The sequence below is a fragment of the Pseudorasbora parva genome, chromosome 1 (genome assembly GCF_024679245.1).
Source record: "Pseudorasbora parva isolate DD20220531a chromosome 1, ASM2467924v1, whole genome shotgun sequence".
In the NCBI taxonomy this organism is placed as follows: Eukaryota; Metazoa; Chordata; class Actinopteri; order Cypriniformes; family Gobionidae; genus Pseudorasbora; species Pseudorasbora parva.
In genome coordinates, this window is record NC_090172.1 from 18,037,322 (window position 1) to 18,058,750 (window position 21,429).

At 40.9% G+C, this 21,429-nt stretch overlaps 1 protein-coding gene and 1 non-coding gene across 4 annotated transcripts in view; both read left to right on the plus strand.

Annotated features, from left to right (window-relative positions):
• The window catches only part of haus6 (HAUS augmin-like complex, subunit 6), a 36,580-nt gene that overhangs the window by 11,926 nt on the left and 3,225 nt on the right, over positions 1–21,429 (plus strand). For 2 of the 3 annotated variants that reach the window (XM_067431477.1, XM_067431327.1), the window contains exons 5-14: positions 13,681–13,825; positions 16,947–17,009; positions 17,095–17,149; positions 17,258–17,431; positions 17,583–17,776; positions 18,394–18,523; positions 18,765–18,867; positions 18,954–19,047; positions 19,150–19,303; positions 20,181–20,267. In XM_067431477.1, coding sequence (XP_067287578.1) covers positions 13,681–13,825; positions 16,947–17,009; positions 17,095–17,149; positions 17,258–17,431; positions 17,583–17,776; positions 18,394–18,523; positions 18,765–18,867; positions 18,954–19,047; positions 19,150–19,303; positions 20,181–20,267 — 1,199 coding nt within the window. The remainder of the gene's footprint in view (positions 1–13,680; positions 13,826–16,946; positions 17,010–17,094; positions 17,150–17,257; positions 17,432–17,582; positions 17,777–18,393; positions 18,524–18,764; positions 18,868–18,953; positions 19,048–19,149; positions 19,304–20,180; positions 20,268–21,429) is intronic. The other variant, XM_067431397.1, reaches the window with a different exon arrangement.
• Positions 19,880–20,011, plus strand: LOC137088980 (small Cajal body-specific RNA 8). Its single transcript, XR_010907621.1, has one exon. It is a non-coding gene; the product is annotated as a small Cajal body-specific RNA 8 (non-coding RNA).

Here is a 21,429-nt window from a genome sequence, read left to right on the forward strand (position 1 = left end):
TCAAAATAAAACTTGTGATGATAAATTGAAATGACTCACCAATGAGTTGTTGAAGTCACGGTTGCTGAGTTGGACATAGATGATCTCTTGAACCACACGACCACTGCTCTGATTCGGGATGCCCATTTATCAATGGATGTAATTTTGTAAATTTTCTGTGCTGCCAGATTCAATGTATGTGCAAAACATCCTATTTTTAGGATCTGTAGCTTCTTGATGGCAATATCCATATTGCCAGCATTATCAACAGTCACAGCTACAATCTTGCTCAACTCAATCTCAAACTTTACCAGAATATCAGAGATCTCTTCTGCCCCTGTTTCACTAGTTTGTGCTTTGTACACTGGTGTGGAGGACCTTCTATTTGACACTGCCCTGGATTGTGTAGTGCACTGTAACCATGAGATAGTGATCCTGGTGGAGGCTGGTCCACCCATCTGATGTGATGGCCAGCTTTGGCACGTCCTTCAGCTCACTGATCACATTGGCCTTTTTAACATCATACCAAGAAGGAAATAATGTGTCACTGAGATAACCTGAAATATACCCCTCCCTCTAGAAGTTGAGTGCCTTGCACATATCCTTATGATAAAAAACAACAATACTTTTAATTTGTTATATTATCATTATTAAATATTGTGTTGCTGTTTATTGTATTGTGGAGTGATGATGGGACTAAGACACACCTTTTATAATACTACTATGTCCTAAAAATTAATAAAACAATATACTGTATTTTTACAGTGTTACCTAAACGGTTACCTAAACAAACTCCACTGTTACAAAGGGGTGTAGGCCTTTCACAATGAATTTGGTCAAGGCTAAGTGGCACTCATTCACCCTCTCCTCAGACATTCTCCCACTAGCTGCCAGTGTGAAGGGGGTGTGGGCTTGTTTTTGACTTGGACCAGGTTTTAGGAAGAGTGAGTTCGTTCAATGAAGCTGCAGCTCTTTTTTTTTTTTTTTTTTTAAAGCAAACAAGCAAAATGTAGCTAACAATCAGCTGTGGTTAATGTTTACATTTGATCCATTTACCCATGTTCACTTGATTTAGTTCATTCTGTGTGGTTAGAGCTGCACGTTAATTTGATTATCCCCAACATCTCCCATGATTCTGAAGAAAATATTAGACAACTAGAAAAAACACGTACTAGAGGTACTAGAGGATGTACTAGAGGTTCTAGCAAATACTTCAATCTATTTAAAAAATACATTAATTTGAAAAAAGATATATATATATATATGAGTAAGGAAAATTAGTATTTGAACACTGCTATTTTGCAAGTTCTCCCACTTAGAAATCATGGAGGGGTCTGAAATTGTCAGCATAGGTGCATGTCCACTGTGAGAGACATAATCTAAAAAAAATCTAGAAATCACAATGTATGAATTTTTAACTATTTAAAAATATTTGCAGCTGTATCATACATACTAACTAAGTATTTGAACACCTCAGATATTAATATTTGGTACAGTAGCCTTTGTTTGCAATTACAGAGGTCAAACGTTTCCTGTAGTTTTTCAACAGGTTTGCGCACACTGCAGGAGGGATTTTGGCCCACTCCTCCACACAGATCTTCTCTAGATCAGTCAGGTTTCTGGCCTGTCGCTGAGAAACATGGAGTTTGAGCTCCCTCCAAAGATTCTCTATTGGGTTTAGGTCTGGAGATTTGCTAGGCCACGCCAGAACCTTGATATGCTTCCTACAGAGCCACTCCTTGGTTATCCTGGCTGTGTGCTTCGGGTCATTGTCATGTTGGAAGATCCTGCCACGACCCATCTTCAATGCTCTAACTGAGGGAAGGAGGTTATTCCCCAAAATCTCGCAGTACATGGCCCCGGTAATCCTCTCCTTAATACAGTGCAGTCGCCCTGTCTCATGTACAGAAAAACACCCCCAAAGCATGATGCTACCACCCCCATGCTTCACAGTAGGGATGGTGTTCTAGGGATGGTACTAATCATTCTTCTTCCTCCAAACACGTTTAGTGAAATTATGACCAAAAAGTTCAATGTTGGTCTCATCTGACCACACGACTTTCTCCCATGACTTCTCTGGATAATCCAAATGGTCATTGGCAAACTTAAGATGGGCATGGACATGTGCTGGTTTAAGCAGGGGAATGCATGAGTTCAAACTATGATGTCTTAGTGTATTACCAACAGTAACCTTCGAAACGGTGGTCCCAGCTCTATTCAGGTCATTGACCAGCTCCCCCCGTGTTGTTCTGGGCTGATTTCTCACCTTTCTTAGGATCATTGAGACCCCACAAGGTGAGATCTTGCATGGAGCCCCAGTCTGAGGGAGATTGACAGTAATGTTTAGATTCTTCCATTTTCTAATTATTGCTCCAACCGTGGACGTTTTTTCACCAAGCTGCTTGCCAATTTCCCCGTAGCCCTTTCCAGGTTGGTGGAGGTATATATTTTTGTCTCTACTGTCTTCAGAGAGCTCTTTGGTCTTGGCCATGTTAGTAGTTGGATTCTTACTGATTGTATGGGGTGGACAGGTGTCTTTATCCAGCCAATTACCTCAAACAGATGCATCTAATTTAGGATAATAAATGGAGTGGAAGTGGACATTTTAAAGGCAGACTAACAGGTCTTTGAGGGTCAGAATTTTAGCTGATAGACAGCTGTTCAAATACTTATTTGGAGCTGTTCAATACAAATAAATAGGTAAAACATAATATATTGTGATTTCTGGATTTTTTTAAAGACTATGGGTGCTTTCACACCTGCCTCATTTAGTTCGGTTGAATCGTACTAGAGTTCGTTTCCCTCTTTGGTGCGGTTCGTTTGGTCAGGTCTGAAAGCAGCAATCGCACTCGGGTGCGCACCAAAAGCGGACCAAACAAGCGTACCGAGACCTCCTTGAAGAGGTGGTCTCGGTACGATTTCAAACGAACTCTGGAGCGTTTTTTTTGTGGTGAGAACGTGATCCGACCTCGAACAGAACCAACTGCAAAAGTACTGATCATTTTTGGACTGAACCAGCTGCCGTAGTTAGCTGCGCTGACATTGTGTGCATGATATTACCTGATAGATCGTTGGCAATATTTTCGGAAGATGGAAGCATGTCAAGAGTTAATAATTAATGCACGCCTCCTCTTGAAGTGACGAGCGATGCGCGCTCGCCGTCTGTAGTGCATTAGAGCGTTGTTTTCATGTCGCATCCGCGCTTCATTATAGAAATGTTTTGTTTGCATACTGTGGTAAATACACACCGTGTAGTAGATTATGGCCAGGGACAAAACTGGCCCGCGCAGTCGTCTCTTCATAGTGTTATTATAGTTTGCTGGCTTTGCCTCTCCTGTTGGAATTTTCCCACATGTAAATTCTGACCAATCGAAAAGCAGTTTAGGAAATACGCCATGGCCAATGAGTGATGTGGATGTTGTCACATGCCTGCGTTTTGGTTTGTTTCAACTGGTTCGGACCAAAGCAATCAGTGTGGTGTGAAAAGGAACCAAAAAATCTGAAAAATGCAACAATGTATAATTGTTTGCCCTTGGTTCGGACCAAATGAACCGAACTAGAGATGTGAAAGCACCCTATGTCTCTCACAGTGGACATGCACCTACGATGACATTTTCAGACCCCTCCTTGATTTCCAAGTGGGAGAACTTGCAAAATAGCAGGGTGTTCAAATACTTATTTTCCTCATTGTACATACCTGACGTAAATGCAACCAGACTAACTAGATAGACAGTCGAAAACTTGGCATTTCTCTGTCTGCACATAATGTAGTTTTGAAATATGCTTTGACAGATTTCTTTTGTTTTTGTCCTTACAAGCAAAAAATCGTGTTGCATTTGTGGTAACGAGCATTGTCTACATCAAATCTAGTGAAGTGTAACCACACTTTCGAACATTTGATTCTCTCCGCCATCGTCGTGCTATGGGGGTATTACTTTAGCTTTATTCCAAACAAATATATTATCCACAAATAAATGTAAAGCGATTCACAAAAAATTAATAATTCCACAAATCAATAGAATGACATCCCCAAATATATGCAGGAGTTTTGCAAAAATTAATTCGATTCACAAATATATACAATGACTATTCTGCTCTTGCTTTAACTGGTTAGCGTAGCAGATAGCTAACATAAGATCCATGACATAAAGACCCAGGAAACCGGAGTAGAGAGAGGCCTTTAGTAAGGATCATTCTTTTTTGTAAAACAGTGAAAAAATAATATATGGCATTACAAACTGCCCATATATTCATATACGTGAATATACAACTCAAGTCTAACAATATAGCTATCACATAAGAAAAATTAGCCATTATAATGAGACTTACAGGAATAGTAAGCATATAAGCTAACTTTAACATGGAAGTCTATGGAGAAATGTTAATTGTGATTATTATGCCAAAACAGACAATACACAAAGACTATAGCAAACTAGCATAGTAATTCGTACAGAAATACTTAGACTTTCCAGCGTGACAGGTGTCTGAAGCCACTATCAAATCACGTCAATCCTATTGACCGGCGACAGCCCATGACATCATTAATGTGCGACCAGGAAGTATATAAGTGCACCTTGCAAACATGACACCATCTTTAGTCTGGAGGGACTGTTTGGCAGGCTTTTGAAAGGGAACTCGCACTGTGTCCTAGAACGCTTCGGGGGAACGATATACCAACTCTGCCATGCTGAGGGGAGTGCATGCCCACTGGCAGTGATAACTGTCAGGACAAGGAATAAAACTTGAAAAGCCTACACCACGCCCCCTCTGGCCACAATGTGCTGTCAGTGACAGCACTCCCTACGGTCATAGCTCAAGCTATAAGCTTTAACAATAACCTTAATGCATACGCATGAGGTCAGGGGGCCCGAGAGCACCCTGGCCAGTCACTATTCAGAAAAACCTTTCCTGCATGCCACCAGGGAGGCCTGACCTGGTGTGGCTTCTGCGGGACACTTCGGCCTGGCCAACCCTGTATGTTTAAAACAGAGCCTCTGGAAACTTGCCCTCTGGCGAGGCATCCAGACTGTGGCACTGCGGACTGGCAGTATCCTCCTCAGACCGGATCTCAGAGACAGGTATTCTAGAGAGCAGTACTCAGTGTAGCGCTTTCCTAACCTTTGCTAGCGAGGGGAGTTTGCACGATCTTAGGATCTACCGAGCACTTATCTTACAGAAGTGCTCAGGAGGCCAGACAGGCCTACGGACTGATCTAACAGGGAGGCCACGCAAGGGGCCTACGACCGTCTGATCAAACTCAGGCAGCTGTGTGCTCATAGATGACCATCAGAGAGGGGAGCACCTGAGCCTGCCTGGTGGGTAACCCCCAGCTGTAGGCCAAACTACCAAAGGTTCTATTCTACAAAGAACTGGTAAAGAAGACCTAATCTTGGGAACTTCGCCTTCAAGGAGTCCCAGAGAGGCCTACTACCTGATAGCAAATATTTCAAGGAGGCCTAAGGGAGGCCTACCACTCAATAGTAATTATTGCTGACTGCCAGAGCATTCAGACTCGCCTTTGTGGAGGCCTCGTGAGGCCTACCACATAAAAGCCAGCCCTCAGGGAGGCCTGGTGAGGCCTACTACCTGCCAGCAATGCATGCTAACTTCCCAAGCAGCCGAGTTTACCTTCCGGGAGGCCTGATGAGGCCTACCACCTGATAACCTGCCTCAAGGGAGGCCTGACCTGGTGCCCTTTATCTTTGGACAGCTCAGTTTGGCCAACCCTGTCTGTTCAGGAAAACAGAGTCTCTGGACACTGCCTTGGTGAGGCATCCTGACTGAGGGACTGAAACCTGGCAGTATTTCAGACTTATTCAGTATTCCAGAGAGCAATACTCAGCGTAGCACTTTATAACCCTTGCTAGTGAGGGGAGTCTAACTGCTCAATCCAAGGATCTACAAAGCATTTATGTTTCAAAGCACTAAGGAGGCCGGAGAGTTCTACGGATTGATCTAACAGGGAGGCCTCACGAGAGGCCTGCGACCATCTGATCATACTCAGGCAGCTGTGCTCATAAAACGACCCTCAGTGAGGGGAGCACCTGAGCCTGCCTGGTGGGTGATGCCCTCCAGCTGTATGATAAGCTACCAAAGGTTCTAATTCCAGAAAGAACTGGTAATAGAAGTGGCTAATCTTGGGAACTTCGCCTTCAAGGAGGCCCAGAGAGGCCTACTACCTGATAGCAAGTTTTCAAGGAGGCCTAAGAGGGGCCTACCACTTGATAGTAATTCATGCGGCCTGCCAGAGCATCCAGACTTGCCTTTATGTAGGCCTAGAGAAGCCTGCCACCTCATAGCAAGCCCTCAGGGAGGCCTGGTGAGGCCTACTACCTGCCGGCAATGCATGCTTACTCCTTGAGTTCATCTTTAGGGAGGCCTGATGAGGCCTAAAAACTGATAGCCTGTGGTGAGGCATTATGGATACTTCACCTTCAAGGAGGCTCAAAGAGGCCTACTACCTGATTGCAATTTTTTCAAGGAGGCCTATGGGAGGCCTACCACCTGATAGCCATATATGATAGCCAGTCAGGCTATCTGTCCAGTTGCCCTTTATAGGAACTGGCCTTCAGAGAGGCCCGGTCAAGCCTACTACCTGATAGAAAGCCTTCAGGGAGGCCTGGTGAGGCCTGCCACCTGCCAGCAATACAATACTTAACTGCCAAGGTGACTGAGTTCAACCTCAGGGAGGCCTGGTGAGGCCTACTACCTGATAGCCAGTAAGGCTAGGTGTCCAGATATCATATGTCTGACTTCGCCTTCAGAGGGCCTGGCAAGGCCTACTACCTAATAGCGAGTCACACTACCTTCAGGGAGGCCTGGTGAGGCCAACCACCTGAAAGTCAGTCTCCAAGGAGGCCTGGTGAGGCCTACTATCTGATAGCAAGTCATGCTAGCTGCTTGTACAGACTCGAGAACTCCCCTTCAGGGAGGCCTGGTGAGGCCTACCCCCTGATAGCAAGCCTTTAGGGGGGCGTGGTGAGGACTACTACCTGCTAGCAATACCTGCTAACTGTCAAAGAGACTGAGACACAGGAACTCATATCCAGAGAGGCCTGGTAAGGCCTACTATCTGGTGTTATCTACAGAGAATCCCCATTCTGTATCTCCTTCAGGGAGGCCTTGTGAGGCCTACTACCTAATAGCAACTACCATCTGGCTGGTAATTAACAACGCTGCTGCTCATCATCAGGGAGGCCCGGGAAGGCCTACTAGCTGACGACAAACATTCTGTACAAACCAACATCATTGGGAGCATAGCTAGGGCCCACAGGAGGCCTTTCGAGGCTATCTCCTGTTGCAGCTGCCACTATTGCTCAAGCGTCAGGACTCTATCCCAGGGAGGCCTGCTAAGGCCTACTACCTGTCAGGAGTCTACTAAAAAACACATACCCCTAAACTCTATACAGGGAACGAAGGTCTGTAGAGAAATACATTTTAGTGTTATCCACAAAAAATTACAGACCATCTCACCTGCGGCATGTAGAGCGAAGACTGCATAGTTCTCATATAACCATGGTGTCTACCACCCTTGCATACCTGAAAGAGGTACTCTCACTGATCAAGCCAAGGCGGGCCGATATCTTTCCACCCAGTCCCAGACCTGATATAAGAAGCACTTGGGGAAACGATGAAGAAGAAACATGAAGGTCAGGTTTCTTCTTCTTACAGGAGTCTCACCTCTCATGGAACCTACTCCTCCTCAGAGGGGGCGCATGAGAGGTGATACTCCCGCCTGCCTGGGTGCGGATTCTGCCCTGGTACGCCTGAAACACCACCATGACCTGACCTGCTGTCGTGTATGCCCTGCCATTAATGTACAACATCCTAAGAAGGGAGATGGCAGAGTTGGAGCTCTGTGTTGATGCCTACTCATATGCAAGATAGTTCGCAAACGTCTCGTCAATCGGCAGCATCAACACATACCCATATTCCCTCAAAATCAGTGAAAATAATCATCGGGCCAAATATGGATTCTTCCGTGCTCTCTCGATCTCTGAAAGAAGATCAGGATGGAACTGAAGGCTCAACTGATCCGATGGTGTGTGGCCGGGGAGAAATCGATTGTCCAATCTAGCACGAGCGATCTCTCCACTAAAGCGGCAACATGGCAGCTGCAGACTGCCTGCAGCGCGTTCCATAACCTCCATCAGCTCAGCATACACGGTCAGGGTGGCTGAGAGTACCAATCTCACCAGCCATCCCTAAGAGCACTTGCTTTGATAAGTCTCGTCAACTGCCAGATCATCTGAGAGGAATACACCCCTCTCATGACAATTGGCGAGCTCCATCTGGGAAACCATGATGTGTGCCAGTGCCCAGCCTTGGCATGAGCGAGACCACATCCCCAGTCCCAGATGCCGAACCCCCCTCCATCAAGAGGAGAGCCAGACAAGAATAGAGCGATCTCGGAAAACCACTCACAATTTACACAAACAGCAGTGTAAATGTGTAAAACAAACTGACTGCCCATGCACTTTATCCCAGGCAGTAAATAATGAATTTGTATTACCTTAATTCGTTGAAGCAATTCGCTTAAGCAAAAGAATAAGATGGTGTCATGTTTGCAATGCGCCCTTATATATTTCCTGGTCGCACATTGATGATGTCATGGGCTGTCACCGGTCAATAGGATTGACGTGATTCGATAGTAGCTTCAGACGCCTGTTACGCTGGAGGCGTTCCCCCCTGATTCTCTGAGATCTTTCTGTCAAATGCGTTTATATTCATTCAAGGAATAACGTATAGCGTCTGAAAAGAGTTGAATAAATTGGTTGCCCTGTTTTTTTGACCACCAACTCCTTTCTTGGGTAAATTATGTATATTCTAACATAATTTCTTTTTATTCACCTGTTGTGTATCCTTCGAGTATCAAAATAAAATTAGGACGTTAACAACATTAAAATTAAAAATAAAACCCTATGCCAGTAGATGGCAGAAAAGGAACACTTATTGGCTCATTAGCCTTTTTTTCTATTTTGAATGAATTTTTATAGTTAATCAAATTTATACCACTAAAATAAAAATGTGTGTTACTTTTTTGTACTGGAATGTTAAATATATAGGCTAATTGTAGGGAACATTACAATGTCTAATGAAAAATAAAAATAGCTGACTACTTCGTGATAAATCTTTATTTAAAACAGGTCTGTGCTGTTTATGATGAGAGGATTTGTAGATAGTGGGAAGATTCGTGTAAAAACTTGCTCTAAAATTAATTCAGTGTTTTGAGACTGTATGAAACTTGTTTTGATCGATACTAAGAGGATTTTCATTCACTGTAAATTAAACATATGATTGGTTATTATTTTCAATAGAAATGCACATGATTGGCTACAACACTCAACACTGTAAAATCATTTGTACTCTCGTGACCCAAATGAAAATTAATGTTGTCTCTTCTTTATCTCTCTCCAGAATAAAATGCTACTGTAAAGCCTTGACGAAGTCAATGCACATATTGTGTTAATATTTGCCCAGAACTTGTTGCAAATATATTGAAAATGCTGTCTGTCCTGCTTAATCCTATTTAAACAGATTGACAGCACAGAGTTGTTTAGAACTATTGAGAGCTCTATGGGTCTGGTCAGAACAATATGGCCGTTATCTATATATAGATTTATATAGATCAGTGGTCGTAACTCTGTTTTTCAGTGGCACTTGCCAAAACGTGATTGGTTGGAGCGAGAATGTGCTACGATTGGTCAGCACGATAAGGCCGTGATCTGATTGGCTTAAGTATACGTGGGTGGAGTCTATGTATTTTTGGATTTGTTTAAATCTAGACGCTAGAAATGTTTCAAAATCCACGTGCTGTGCTGCGATTCACAAATGTGCAAGAAGAGATCCACAAATGCAGAGGAAGTTATTCACAAATGTGTAGAAGAGATCCACAAATGCACAGGAAGCGATTCACAAATTGAAAATATTCGTATTTTCAAAACGTTAGTTGGTACTAGGGATGTCACAGTACCAAAATTCCAGTAGTCGGTACCGATATCATAAAAAAAGTACGGTTCTCTGTGCCAATTTCAGTTCCACGGCTAAATGTTTTTTAATTTAATTGTAAAAAATTCAGTGAGTTCATCATTTATGATGATAATCATTTACAAGTAAATAATACAGTCCTGAGTAAATAATACAGTAACTGTATTATTAAGTAAATAATACAGCTCCTTATATAGAACAGAGACACGTTCAGTATTTAATTGTAGTGACTGTTCTTCTAACTCAGTCACTGTAATCCAGTAGTGGTGGCTTTGGGAATGGCCTCACAGGGCAGCGAAGAATTCTGGGAATTGTAGTCTTTCATCCCCATGAGTCTTTTCTCAGTCTAGAAGGCACCAAATTAAAAAATGTCACATTTCTACTACATTAATGACCCAGTTTAAATACAGATTCATCTTTCCAGCACTGAAGTACCCCTTTAACTATGAGAGACAGACTATGAGAAGGTCCAGAAAATCACATTGTCTGATTTTTAAAGAATTTACTTGCAAATAATAGTGGAAATAAGTATGTCACCTACAAAAAAAGCTAGATTTCTGGCTCTCACAGACCTGTAACTTCTTCTAAGAGGCTTCTCTGTCCTCCACTCGTTACATGTATTAATAGCACCTGTTTAAACTTATCATTATAAAAGACACCTGTCCACAACCTCAAACAGTCAGACCCCAAACTCCACTATGGTCAAGACCAAAGAGCTGTCAAAGGACACCAGAAACAAAATTGTAGACCTGCACCAGGCTGGGAAGACTGAATCTGCAATAGATAAGCATTCTGGTGTGAAGAAATCAACTGTGGGAGCAATTATTAAAAAATGGAAGACATACAAGACCACTGATAATCTCCCTCAATCTGGGGCTCCACACAAGATCTCAACCGTGGGTTCAAAATGATCACAAGAACAGTGAGCAAAAATCCCAGAACCACACAGGGGGGCCTAGTGAATGACCTGCAGAGAGCTGGGACCAAAATAACAAAGGCTACCATCAGTAACACACTTCTGTTACTGAAACACACTAAATATGAAAACACACAGGGACTCAAATATGAAAACACACAGGGACTCAAATGCTACAGTGTCAGACGTGTCCCCCTGCTTAAACCAGTACATGTCCGGTCCCGTCTGAAGTTTGCTAGAGAGTATTTGGATGATCCAGAAGAGGATTGGGAGAATGTCAGATGATACCAAAATATAACTTTTTGGTAAAAAACTTTTTGGCATTTGGAGGAGAATGAATGCTGAGTTGAATTTAAAGAACACAATGAACACCTATTGTAAAGCATGGGGTTGGGAATATCGTTAGATTTTGTAAGAAGGGCTTCGTAAGAAGCATTTCAAAGTCCTAGAGTGGCCTAGCCTATCCAGTCTCCAGATCTCAACCTTATAGAAAATCTTTAAAAATCTGTGTTGCCCAGCGACTGCCCCAAAACATCACTGCTGTAGGGGAGATCTGCATGGAGGAATGGGCCAAACTACCAGCATGAGTGTATAAAAACCTTGTGGCGACTTACAGAAAATGTTTGACCTCTGTCATTTCCAACAAAGGATATACAGTCTTGTTCAAAATAATAGCAGTACAATGTGACTAACCAGAATAATCAAGGTTTTTAGTATATTTTTTATTGCTACGTGGCAAACAAGTTACCAGTAGGTTCAGTAGATTGTCAGAAAACAAACAAGACCCAGCATTCATGATATGCACGCTCTTAAGGCTGTGCAATTGGGCAATTCGTTGAAAGGGGTGTGTTCAAAAAAAATAGCAGTGTCTACCTTTGACTGTACAAACTCAAAACTATTTTGTACAAACATTTTTTTTTCTGGGATTTAGCAATCCTGTGAATCACTAAACTAATATTTAGTTCTATGACCACAGTTTTTTAAAACTGCTTGACATCTGTGTGGCATGGAGTCAACCAACTTGTGGCACCTCTCAGCTGTTATTCCACTCCATGATTCTTTAACAACATTCCACAATTCATTCACATTTCTTGGTTTTGCTTCAGAAACAGCATTTTTGATATCCCCCACAAGTTCTCAATTGGATTAAGGTCTGGAGATTGGGCTGGCCACTCCATAACATTAATTTTGTTGGTTTGGAACCAAGACTTTGCCCGTTTACTAGTGTGTTTTGGGTCATTGTCTTGTTGAAACAACCGTTTCAAGGGCATGTCCTCTTCAGCATAGGGCAACATGACCTCTTCAAGTATTTTAACATATGCAAACTGATCCATGATCCCTGGTATGCGATAAATAGGCCCAACACCATAGTAGGAGAAACATGCCCATATCATGATGCTTGCACCTCCATGCTTCACTGTCTTCACTGTGTACTGTGGCTTGAATTCAGAGTTTGGGGGTCGTCTCACAAACTGCCTGTGGCCCTTGGACCCAAAAAGAACAATTTTACTCTCATCAGTCCACAAAATGTTCCTCCGTTTCTCTTTAGGCCAGTTGATGTGTTCTTTGGCAAATTGTAACCTCTTCTGCACATGCCTTTTTTTTAACAGAGGGACTTTGCGGGGGATTCTTGAAAATAGATTAGCTTCACACAGACGTCTTCTAACTGTCACAGTACTTACAGGTAACTCCAGACTGTGTTTGATCATCCTGGAGGTGATCATTGGCTGAGCCTTTGCCATTCTGGTTATTCTTCTATCCATTTTGATGGTTGTCTTCTGTTTTCTTCCACGTCTCTCTGGTTTTGCTCTCCATTTTAAGGCATTGGAGATCATTTTAGCTGAACAGCCTATCATTTTTTGCACCTCTTTATAGGTTTTCCCCTCTCTAATCAACTTTTTAATCAAAGTACGCTGTTCTTCTGAACAATGTCTTGAACGACCCATTTTCCACAGCTTTCAAATGCATGTTCAACAAGTGTTGGCTTCATCCTTAAATAGGGGCCACCTGATTCACACCTGTTTCTTCACAAAATCGATGACCTCAGTGATTGAATGCCACACTGCTATTTTTTTGAACACACCCCTTTCAACTAATTCAACTAATTGCCCAATTGCACAGCCTTAAGAGCGTGCATATCATGAATGCTAGGTCTCATTTGTTTTCTGAGAATCTACTGAACCTACTGGTAACTTGTTTGCCACGTAGCAATAAAAAATATACTAAAAACCTTGATTATTCTGGTTAGTCACATTGTACTGCTATTATTTTGAACAAGACTGTATAACAAAGTATCGGGATTAAATTTTGTTATTGACCAAATACTTATTTGACAGCATAATTTGCTCCACCACTAGTTTATGGTTCAAACTGGTCACATGACGCATCACAACAGTTGTGATTGTGACACGGTGATTTTCGCTTTCTCACTTCCTGTGAAGTGATGTATTGACGTTCCCTTATTCCCAGTGCCGTTCGCAGTGTCTTTTGTACTGAACATGTTCGTTCCCTTTGGATTGGAATCTCAAAGATTGTGGAATACCCTGTGAAGTCCACTTCACAGTCCACTTACAGTCGAATGGAACGTACCTTGTGTAAATTAGGAGAAGCACAGCTTTGTATACAGGGGTTACCAGTGTAATCTCTGTATTTCTGCTGCTCCATAAGTGCCATCTAAAATTGACACAGCAAACATTATAAAGATATTTTCTATTATCCAGGGATCAAATAATGTTCAGCCCAGGGTATGTTTTCAAATTGATGTAATTGTGTTCTATAATTGTCACATCAACAATTAGATGACACATGGGTCCCTGAAGCTGCTGCAGTACCAGTGAGTTCAAAGGATCTGGAGATTAAAAGATTTCAGCTGGTGAAGAGACGATTCCAGAGAGTGACCGTACAGCAGGACCGTCTTATTCAAGACTATCAGAAAAGAGCTAAGTGAGTGGACATGAGCCTCCATTTACTGATTGGAGGCGGCACATCTTTTGAATCACTGTTGCATTACAGCAAGTATTATTTTGTAAGATATTGCATCTTATATTTAGGCCATTTACTTACTATTAGTTACTTTTCATAGGTTTACTCAATGCTGCAATAGCTGACACTATGGAAACCTCCAGGTTTGGCCATTTTCTGAAGTTCGGCAATGATGGCATTGACAGTGCAGATATCTTATTCTTTAGGAAGGGATTTTTGTCTTTCTATCAGGGCTTTTCATTGATGTGGTCAATAAAGTTTTGTATGGTCAAACAACCTGGGCTGCACAATCAATTGAAATAAAACCAGCGTTTTCTGCGTCTCTGAGCTAATCAGTTTTTAAAATGCTACTCCAGACAAACGCCATCTCTGCATGTGCTCTAAATTTGGGAACTTAGAGCTCACATTTTCTCACATTTTCTTTAACGGAACATGCGGCAGCCATCTTTTCATACTGGTAATGAGAAGTGTTTATCAACAAAAGATAAGGTTTAAGGGCTCTTTCAAAATAGAAGCTAAATGGTTTAACTTAAATTGAGATCTTTCAATATTAGTATTGTAATTAGGGGTTCAAGCACGAAGTGCTGAACACCTATTGTATTTGTGCTGATTTTTATTATTATTATTATTATTATTATTATTATTATTATTATTATTATTATTATTATTCTGCCGTAAAACTCATCGTGCAGACCAAACCGTAAGGGCTAGAGACTTCAAACTTTGTCAATAGGTAGTCCAAAAATCGAGGAGAGGTTATCAAATTATGAGCCAGATTGGCCCATAGGTGGCGCTATAGCAATCAATTGCGCGAAAGGGCTCATAACTCCTAAACCGTTTGGTCCACACTCAAGTGTCTTATATCATTGGAAAGCTGAGACCTTGGCGAACAAAACGTATATCTCCGATTTCATTTCCGTCATGAAAATTTTTCCGCCATTTTGAATTTTGTCAAAAACCTACTTTTGCGAACTAGTCCCTGGTTTTTTGACATATCGGAACCAAACCAGTGCCAAAATGTTCTGTCTAGTCTGAATATCAATAATTATCAAAAAAAAGTTGAAATTTGGACTCATGGACGAAAAGGGGCGTGGAAATGTACATTTAAGGCGGAGCCTTTTTTACTAAAGAGGCTATAACTCAAGAAGGAAATGAGATATCTTCACCAAACTTGGTACACATGTGTATGGGCTTATTCTGAGGTCAGGGTAAAAAAAATGTGAAGATTGACCACTTGGTGGCGCTATAATGTGGAAAAAACACAAAAAGGGCTATAACCACGCGACCGCTAGTCCGATTGACCTGAAAATTGGTATGCAGTGTCTTGGCCCAAGGTACCATGTCTGTCTATGAGAACATTGGCATATCTCAAAAAACATGGCCGCCATGGGCCAGTGAAATTTGAGCACCTATTAGACAGGGTTAACGGAGGTCGATCGGAACGAAACTCAGTAGGCATGTTTGACTCATGGTCCTAGAGGTCTGTAAGAATTTAAAAAAAAATCGGCCGCTAGTTGGCGCTAACGAGTTTTATGGCTCTGCAATCACGTGGTGTTGCACACATCGGCAAAATATGCATATCATATGATAGATCTCCTCATGTTGAACAACTTTGCCTCTGGAACCATTTCTGTCAATTAAATCGTTAAATAAATATTTGCAATAATGTTAAAAACCTACTTTTGCGAACTAGTCCCTGGTTTTTTGCGCAATCAGAATCAAACCAGTCTAGGACAATTCTCTGGACTCTCTAGATCAATAATTATCAAAAAAAAGTTGATTTTTTGCATTTGGGTGGCTATAACAAGGCCATTTAGAAAAGAGGCGTGGCAAAATACACTCAAAAGCCTATAAATCCTAAGAGGAAACTCAAAACTTCACGAAAATTGTTGGGTATATGTGGCATAACATGTTGAAGACACACGCAAAGTTTTATGGAGATCAGAGTATAGGGGGCGCTATAAGGGTTAAAAAGCTTTGAAAACCATGTATTCCCTCTGGTGAATTGCTTGTAAATTGTATTTTCCATCTCTGTAATCGCATATATTGTGATAGATCTTCTCATACTGAACAACTTTGCCTCTATAACCAATACTGTCAATCAAATCTTTATTTAAATATTTACAATTATGTTAAAAACCTCGTTTTGCAAACTAGTCCTAGGTTTTTTGCCTGATCGGAACCAAACCACAGCAGTATGATTCTCTGCACTCTCCTAATCAATTCATATTTAGACTTTATAAAGTCACTATTATAATATTTAAAATCACATTTTGTCAGTTTATCACTTCATTTCACCTGATATCTCTCAAATTCATTCAGTGCTTAAAAGCCTTTCATGCAAAAGGTGTCAAATGCTTAAAAACCTTAAATGGCTTGAACCCCGCTAAATGCTGCTCGCAGCTTTAATTTTTGTAGTTATTTTTAATATAGTAATAGTTATTATTATAATAACTAAATATACATTTTTCCAGCTTGATTTTTTTTAATAGTATTTTAGTTTTTAGTCATTTGTATTTAATAATAATAATAATAATAATAGTAGTAGTAGTAGTTCTTTCCAACATTCTCAAGAGAAACAGAAGAGTGGTGATATGGCTTGCTTCATTTGCTACAAAGAGACATATAGTGCAGATTCGTCCAGGAGGTGTACCTAGTATAAGGGTAATAATTGACTCTTTTCTGTTGCTTCACATCACAACATCTCAAGGAACAGCGCTATCAACCAATGCATTTTGGTTTATATACAGCAGGGCTATTCAAATCTTACCCTGGAGAGCCAATGCAGTGCAGAGTTTAGCTCCAACCTTAATCAAGCACACCTGAACATGCTAATCAATGTCTCCAGGATCATTAGAAAATCACAGGTGGGTGTGTTTGATCAGGGTTGGAGCTAAGCTCTGCAGTGCATTGGCCCTCCAGGGTAAGATTTGAATAGCCCTGATATACAGGCTTCAGACAGTCATCACATCTGGGGCAGTTCCCATAACTTCAGCTATTGTTGCAATTTCATATTGCCTACTCAGGAAACCAAGATTAAATGTGTAGCCAAGATGTATTTTTATTTTATTTTTGCTTTCAGAGGTTTGGAAAAATCTTTGAGGGACCTTGATGCAGAGGATGCCAAATATGACCGTTTGCTCAAGTAAATCTCTAAAACAATGTTTTTAGTGAAGTGAAAATGATCTGTGCAATTTACAAGTGTGAAATAAAATGTTTCTTGTTTGTAGAGAACATGACCGTAATTCAAATTTCATGGAAGACATTCTTACAAAAAATCAAAAGGTTTGCACCATGTTCATTTTTTAGTTTATTTTCTAATACATTTTTGCTGAAATTCCATTACTAATATTTATTTCTATAATTAGTTCTAATTTTAACCATACCACTTAGGTGCGAGACCTTTGGACTGAGACAGACAGAGTCTTGTCAACCCTTGAAGGAGATCGAAAAGTAGTGGAGAGTGTGATCCGTGGACAGGTGGACCAGTACATCTTGGTTGGGCAGGACCTGAGTGTGAAGATACCTGCGGTTCTGCGTGACAGCATGGAGCAGCTATCCTACCAGGTGAGATCTACAGATAGAAAAAGAAAACTTTAATGTGTAAAAATGTATGTATTTTGTGTTTTTGAACACATGATGCATTTTCTAATAGCTTAATTGGTCAGCATTTATATTTTGGTGTTAAATTCTGACAAAGTTCTATTTGTGTCCATAGTCCAGGGTTGGTAGCTTGTATGAGGGAGGGCAGCCTATCATTGTGCCTTTGCTGGAGCTTCTGATTAAGGGATTACACATCCTAACTAAGGAGAGAGAGACAATTGTAGGCCCGAGTGTACAGCTTCAACATAAAGACCTTCAGGAGCATGCCTTGCTTTTCAGCCGCTCAAAAGAAAACCTCAAGCTTATCAGGTACCTTTAAATGTGCTCTTGAACATTAATAATCAAGTTATGTGTCTTACTTTTAGAATGTGATTTAAGACCATGTTTTGTTTGTTAAACATTACAATAAAAGTTTGGTTTCATAAAACTGTTTGTTTCATTTCATTTTGGAAACCATTGTCACCTGTGAATTGGACTCAGATTGATCAATGTCTGATTTGATTCATGTGTTGACAATTTAAATCTGTGGCCATGCCCTATGGCAGGGCTATTCAAATCTTACCCTGGAGCGCCAATGCACTGCAGAGTTTAGCTCCAACCCTAATCAAACACACCTGAACATGCTAATCAATGTCTTCAGGATCATAAGAAAATCACAGGTGGATGTGTTTGATAAGAGTTGGAGCTAAACTCTGCAGCGCATTGGCCCTCCAGCGTAAGATTTGAATAGCCCTGCCCTATGGGTTCAAAGTCACCTGAAGTATAAAGGTATGTGAAGCAGTGAAGGAACATAATGAATTTGTGGACCTTTTATTAGTTGTTCAGCTTTTGGACATCATATTATTGTGTTTCAGTTTAACACTTTAAGGTGCAATTTATTTGCTTGACTTTATTTTTCTTTAAAATGGTTTATTTATTCTGTCCAGGAGGAAACTGGTTAAAGAGGATGCAGCAGAGATCAAAGTCTCCATCAGTAGAATGGAGGAGAACTGGGAGAACATGTGGGCTGAGTGTTTGAAAAACACACCCCTGACCTCTTTTCTTCAAGAGGATCCTGTAAGTGGATTAATTGCTGCTTTTGTATAGTATTAAATGCTTTTAAATCTATGCTGTGAGTTAAGGTATTTAGGTTCACTGGTCATATAGTTCACCTTGTCTTCTCTGAAACATTGTTGTGTCCAGATTATACAAAGCAGTATGCATACAGAAGTCACACATTTAGTTTAGTGCATATTTATTAATGTTCTGATTTTTGTTTGGAGGAGGATTATGATCTGCTCTCTGTAACATTTAACAGGCTCTTGACTTCGTCTCCCCAATGGCTCCTCTCTCATTTGAGCCAGCTTCTGAGGCTAGTTTTGAGGCTAGTGTTATCTCACAATATCCATATAAACTACCTGGTAAGTTAACAGCTTGCATTGTGATCATCTTTCTTCTTACGAGATGGTGTAATTATCCTTTTCCCCCCTTATCCCTCTCTTTTGAGAACTCCTAGAGCAGCCGTCAAAAAGAAAACCAGATGTAATTGAGACCGCTGTCCATTTGGAACCAGAAGTCCACCTGGAGCCAGTACTCAAAATGTCTGAAACAATTTGAGTTTTTCTAAGTGGTGAAAGTTGTGGAAATTAACTGTTGTTCCATTTTCATGGACATAATGTAACTTTCTCCCCAATTATTAACAGCACATCAATACCAGCTGAAGATGAGGGGGCCCTGCTGTCTCCTGACAGCTGCTTTTCCAAAAAAACAGCAACTGTTGATGCACCACCATGTCAATCTTCCTTGGTTTACCCGGTTAAAAATCCGTCTGTGACCCAGACACCCAGTCCAGTACAGGTAGTTTTGTATTGCTAAGCTCTTTACTTTCCTGCTTGTATCTTCATTTTAGCCCCATGCATGCTGGCACAAATAAACATCCCCATCTCAGGTTTTAGTAAACTGTTAACCTCAACTTTTGTTTCCAAAAACGGAGGCACCTTTCAAGATGGCCAAATAGAGTTGGCATCTTTTTTTCTCTGACTATAGCCTGCTCTGGAGGATATGTTTTAGAGTTAGTTTACTTCAGAGGTATTTAGTAGACTTGTTGCCCTAACAAATTAAACAAAAGTAATAATGGCACATTTGGCACTGGTTTACAGGACTTCTAGATTTGGTACTCTAATTCAAGAGTATGTTCATGGTGAACAAAGACACTCAACCCCATGTTTTAATAACCAGTACATGTAAGAGATTTGGGTTAATCAAGCATGGGTCTAGGGATTCTGAGTCAATTACCCGGAACAAGCAGTGTGCGTGACGTCATGTTGGGTCTGTTGTTTTTCTGTTACACTATATCAACAAGTAAATTATTTGCAATGCAGTACTGATAGCAATGGTTCATCAGGTTACTGATGTTGTAGTAGATTTTTGCTCTGGGAAACTGATACATGGGCAGTCCTGAACCAGTGCTCTACCCATCACAAGTTTTCCCTATATCAAACCTGCTCTCTGATGACCGGTGCTAATTGAGAGAAATTGCCACGGACAGATACGGAGCAGACAATCATCTGCTTGAGTTTATATAAATGTACAGTGTTAAAATGTTAATTTTATAAAATAATTCCTGTGAGCATGTTTGAAAACTGGTAGTATATGTATTTCAGCTTGTTTACCCTCTGTAGAGCAGAGTCCCACCTTATTTGTCTTCAACATGTTTTTTCCCCCTCTCTTGCAGCTTAGCCACAGGCGCAATGTGCATTCGAATCTCCAAAAGAACAAGGCTCAAATTTTAGATTTGGAATGTGACAACTTGGCAAGTCAAGTATGTTTGTTTGTTTATTTATTTATTTATTTATTTTAAAATGTTAGATTTGGAGTGTTACAACTTGGCAAGTCAAGTATGTTTATGTATTTATTTATTTAAATTTAAGTACACTGGGATTGCCTAAAGAAAACGAGAACTTGGCAGAATCTGATTGATTTTTGCTTCGCAGCGTCTGTAGTAGATATGAAGTATGGCATGTACAGTTCTTCAAATAAATCAAGTGAATGAAGTATTATTATTATATGGATTTTATGTCCACATTTCAAATGCAGTGGGAACCTTACACATTTAACTCCAAATCAAAGCATTAACAAATTTGATCAAATTTTACAGGAAGCAAAGAAAAGGGCATATTAATCAGTTAAATAGCAGTCAACATTTCTTTTTAACCTCAAAGACTAGTAAACTGAAGCAACTTAAAGGGATACTTCACCGCTTCTTCATATTAAACTGTTATTCCCTTAACTAAAACAAGTTGATACATACCTCTCTAGTCTGAGTGCGTGCACTTAATCGCTCTGACCATAGACCGTAAAAAAATATGGACGACTCGACATCATCCGTTTCCGCTTGTCAGATTTGAAGCTTTCAGGCGCCCTTGCACGGCGCGGACATCTTGGGACCGAGTCTGCGCAGTAGCGATTTCGGGACCGGAGTTGCGCAGTAGAGCAGGAAGTACAGCCGCGATTTCAAAAGCCCGCCCACACTCTCGCAGATGCAGAACAATTAATTATGTTGGTGTGAAATAAACAGTTATGGAAATGTAGAAATTAAAGCTAAAGATCTAATCTGCTCCCAAAAATTTTGAAAAAAGTCCGTTAGTGCCTCAGTGACAACTTCACTCAGAGAAGCCGTCAGTCTCAGCTGTCAATCATGACGTCACACCCCCCGTTTTTATAGCATCAAATAACTAACTCAAAGTAAACTTATTTTTAAAACGAACACCTGAAATGAAATCATCGTGATGATAACTGCCTTCAGTGACATACACTAACTTTGGGGAACATTTTTTGAAGTGTAATTTTATTTAGTTTGCCTCGCGTCCATTAGAAAACACAGAGGGGCGGCTATACTGGGACCGGTCACCGGGGGGCGATCGAGGCTTGAAAGCTTCAGTAAATGAGAGGGAGACTGCAGGCTTGGCTCTGACGCGTGGTGA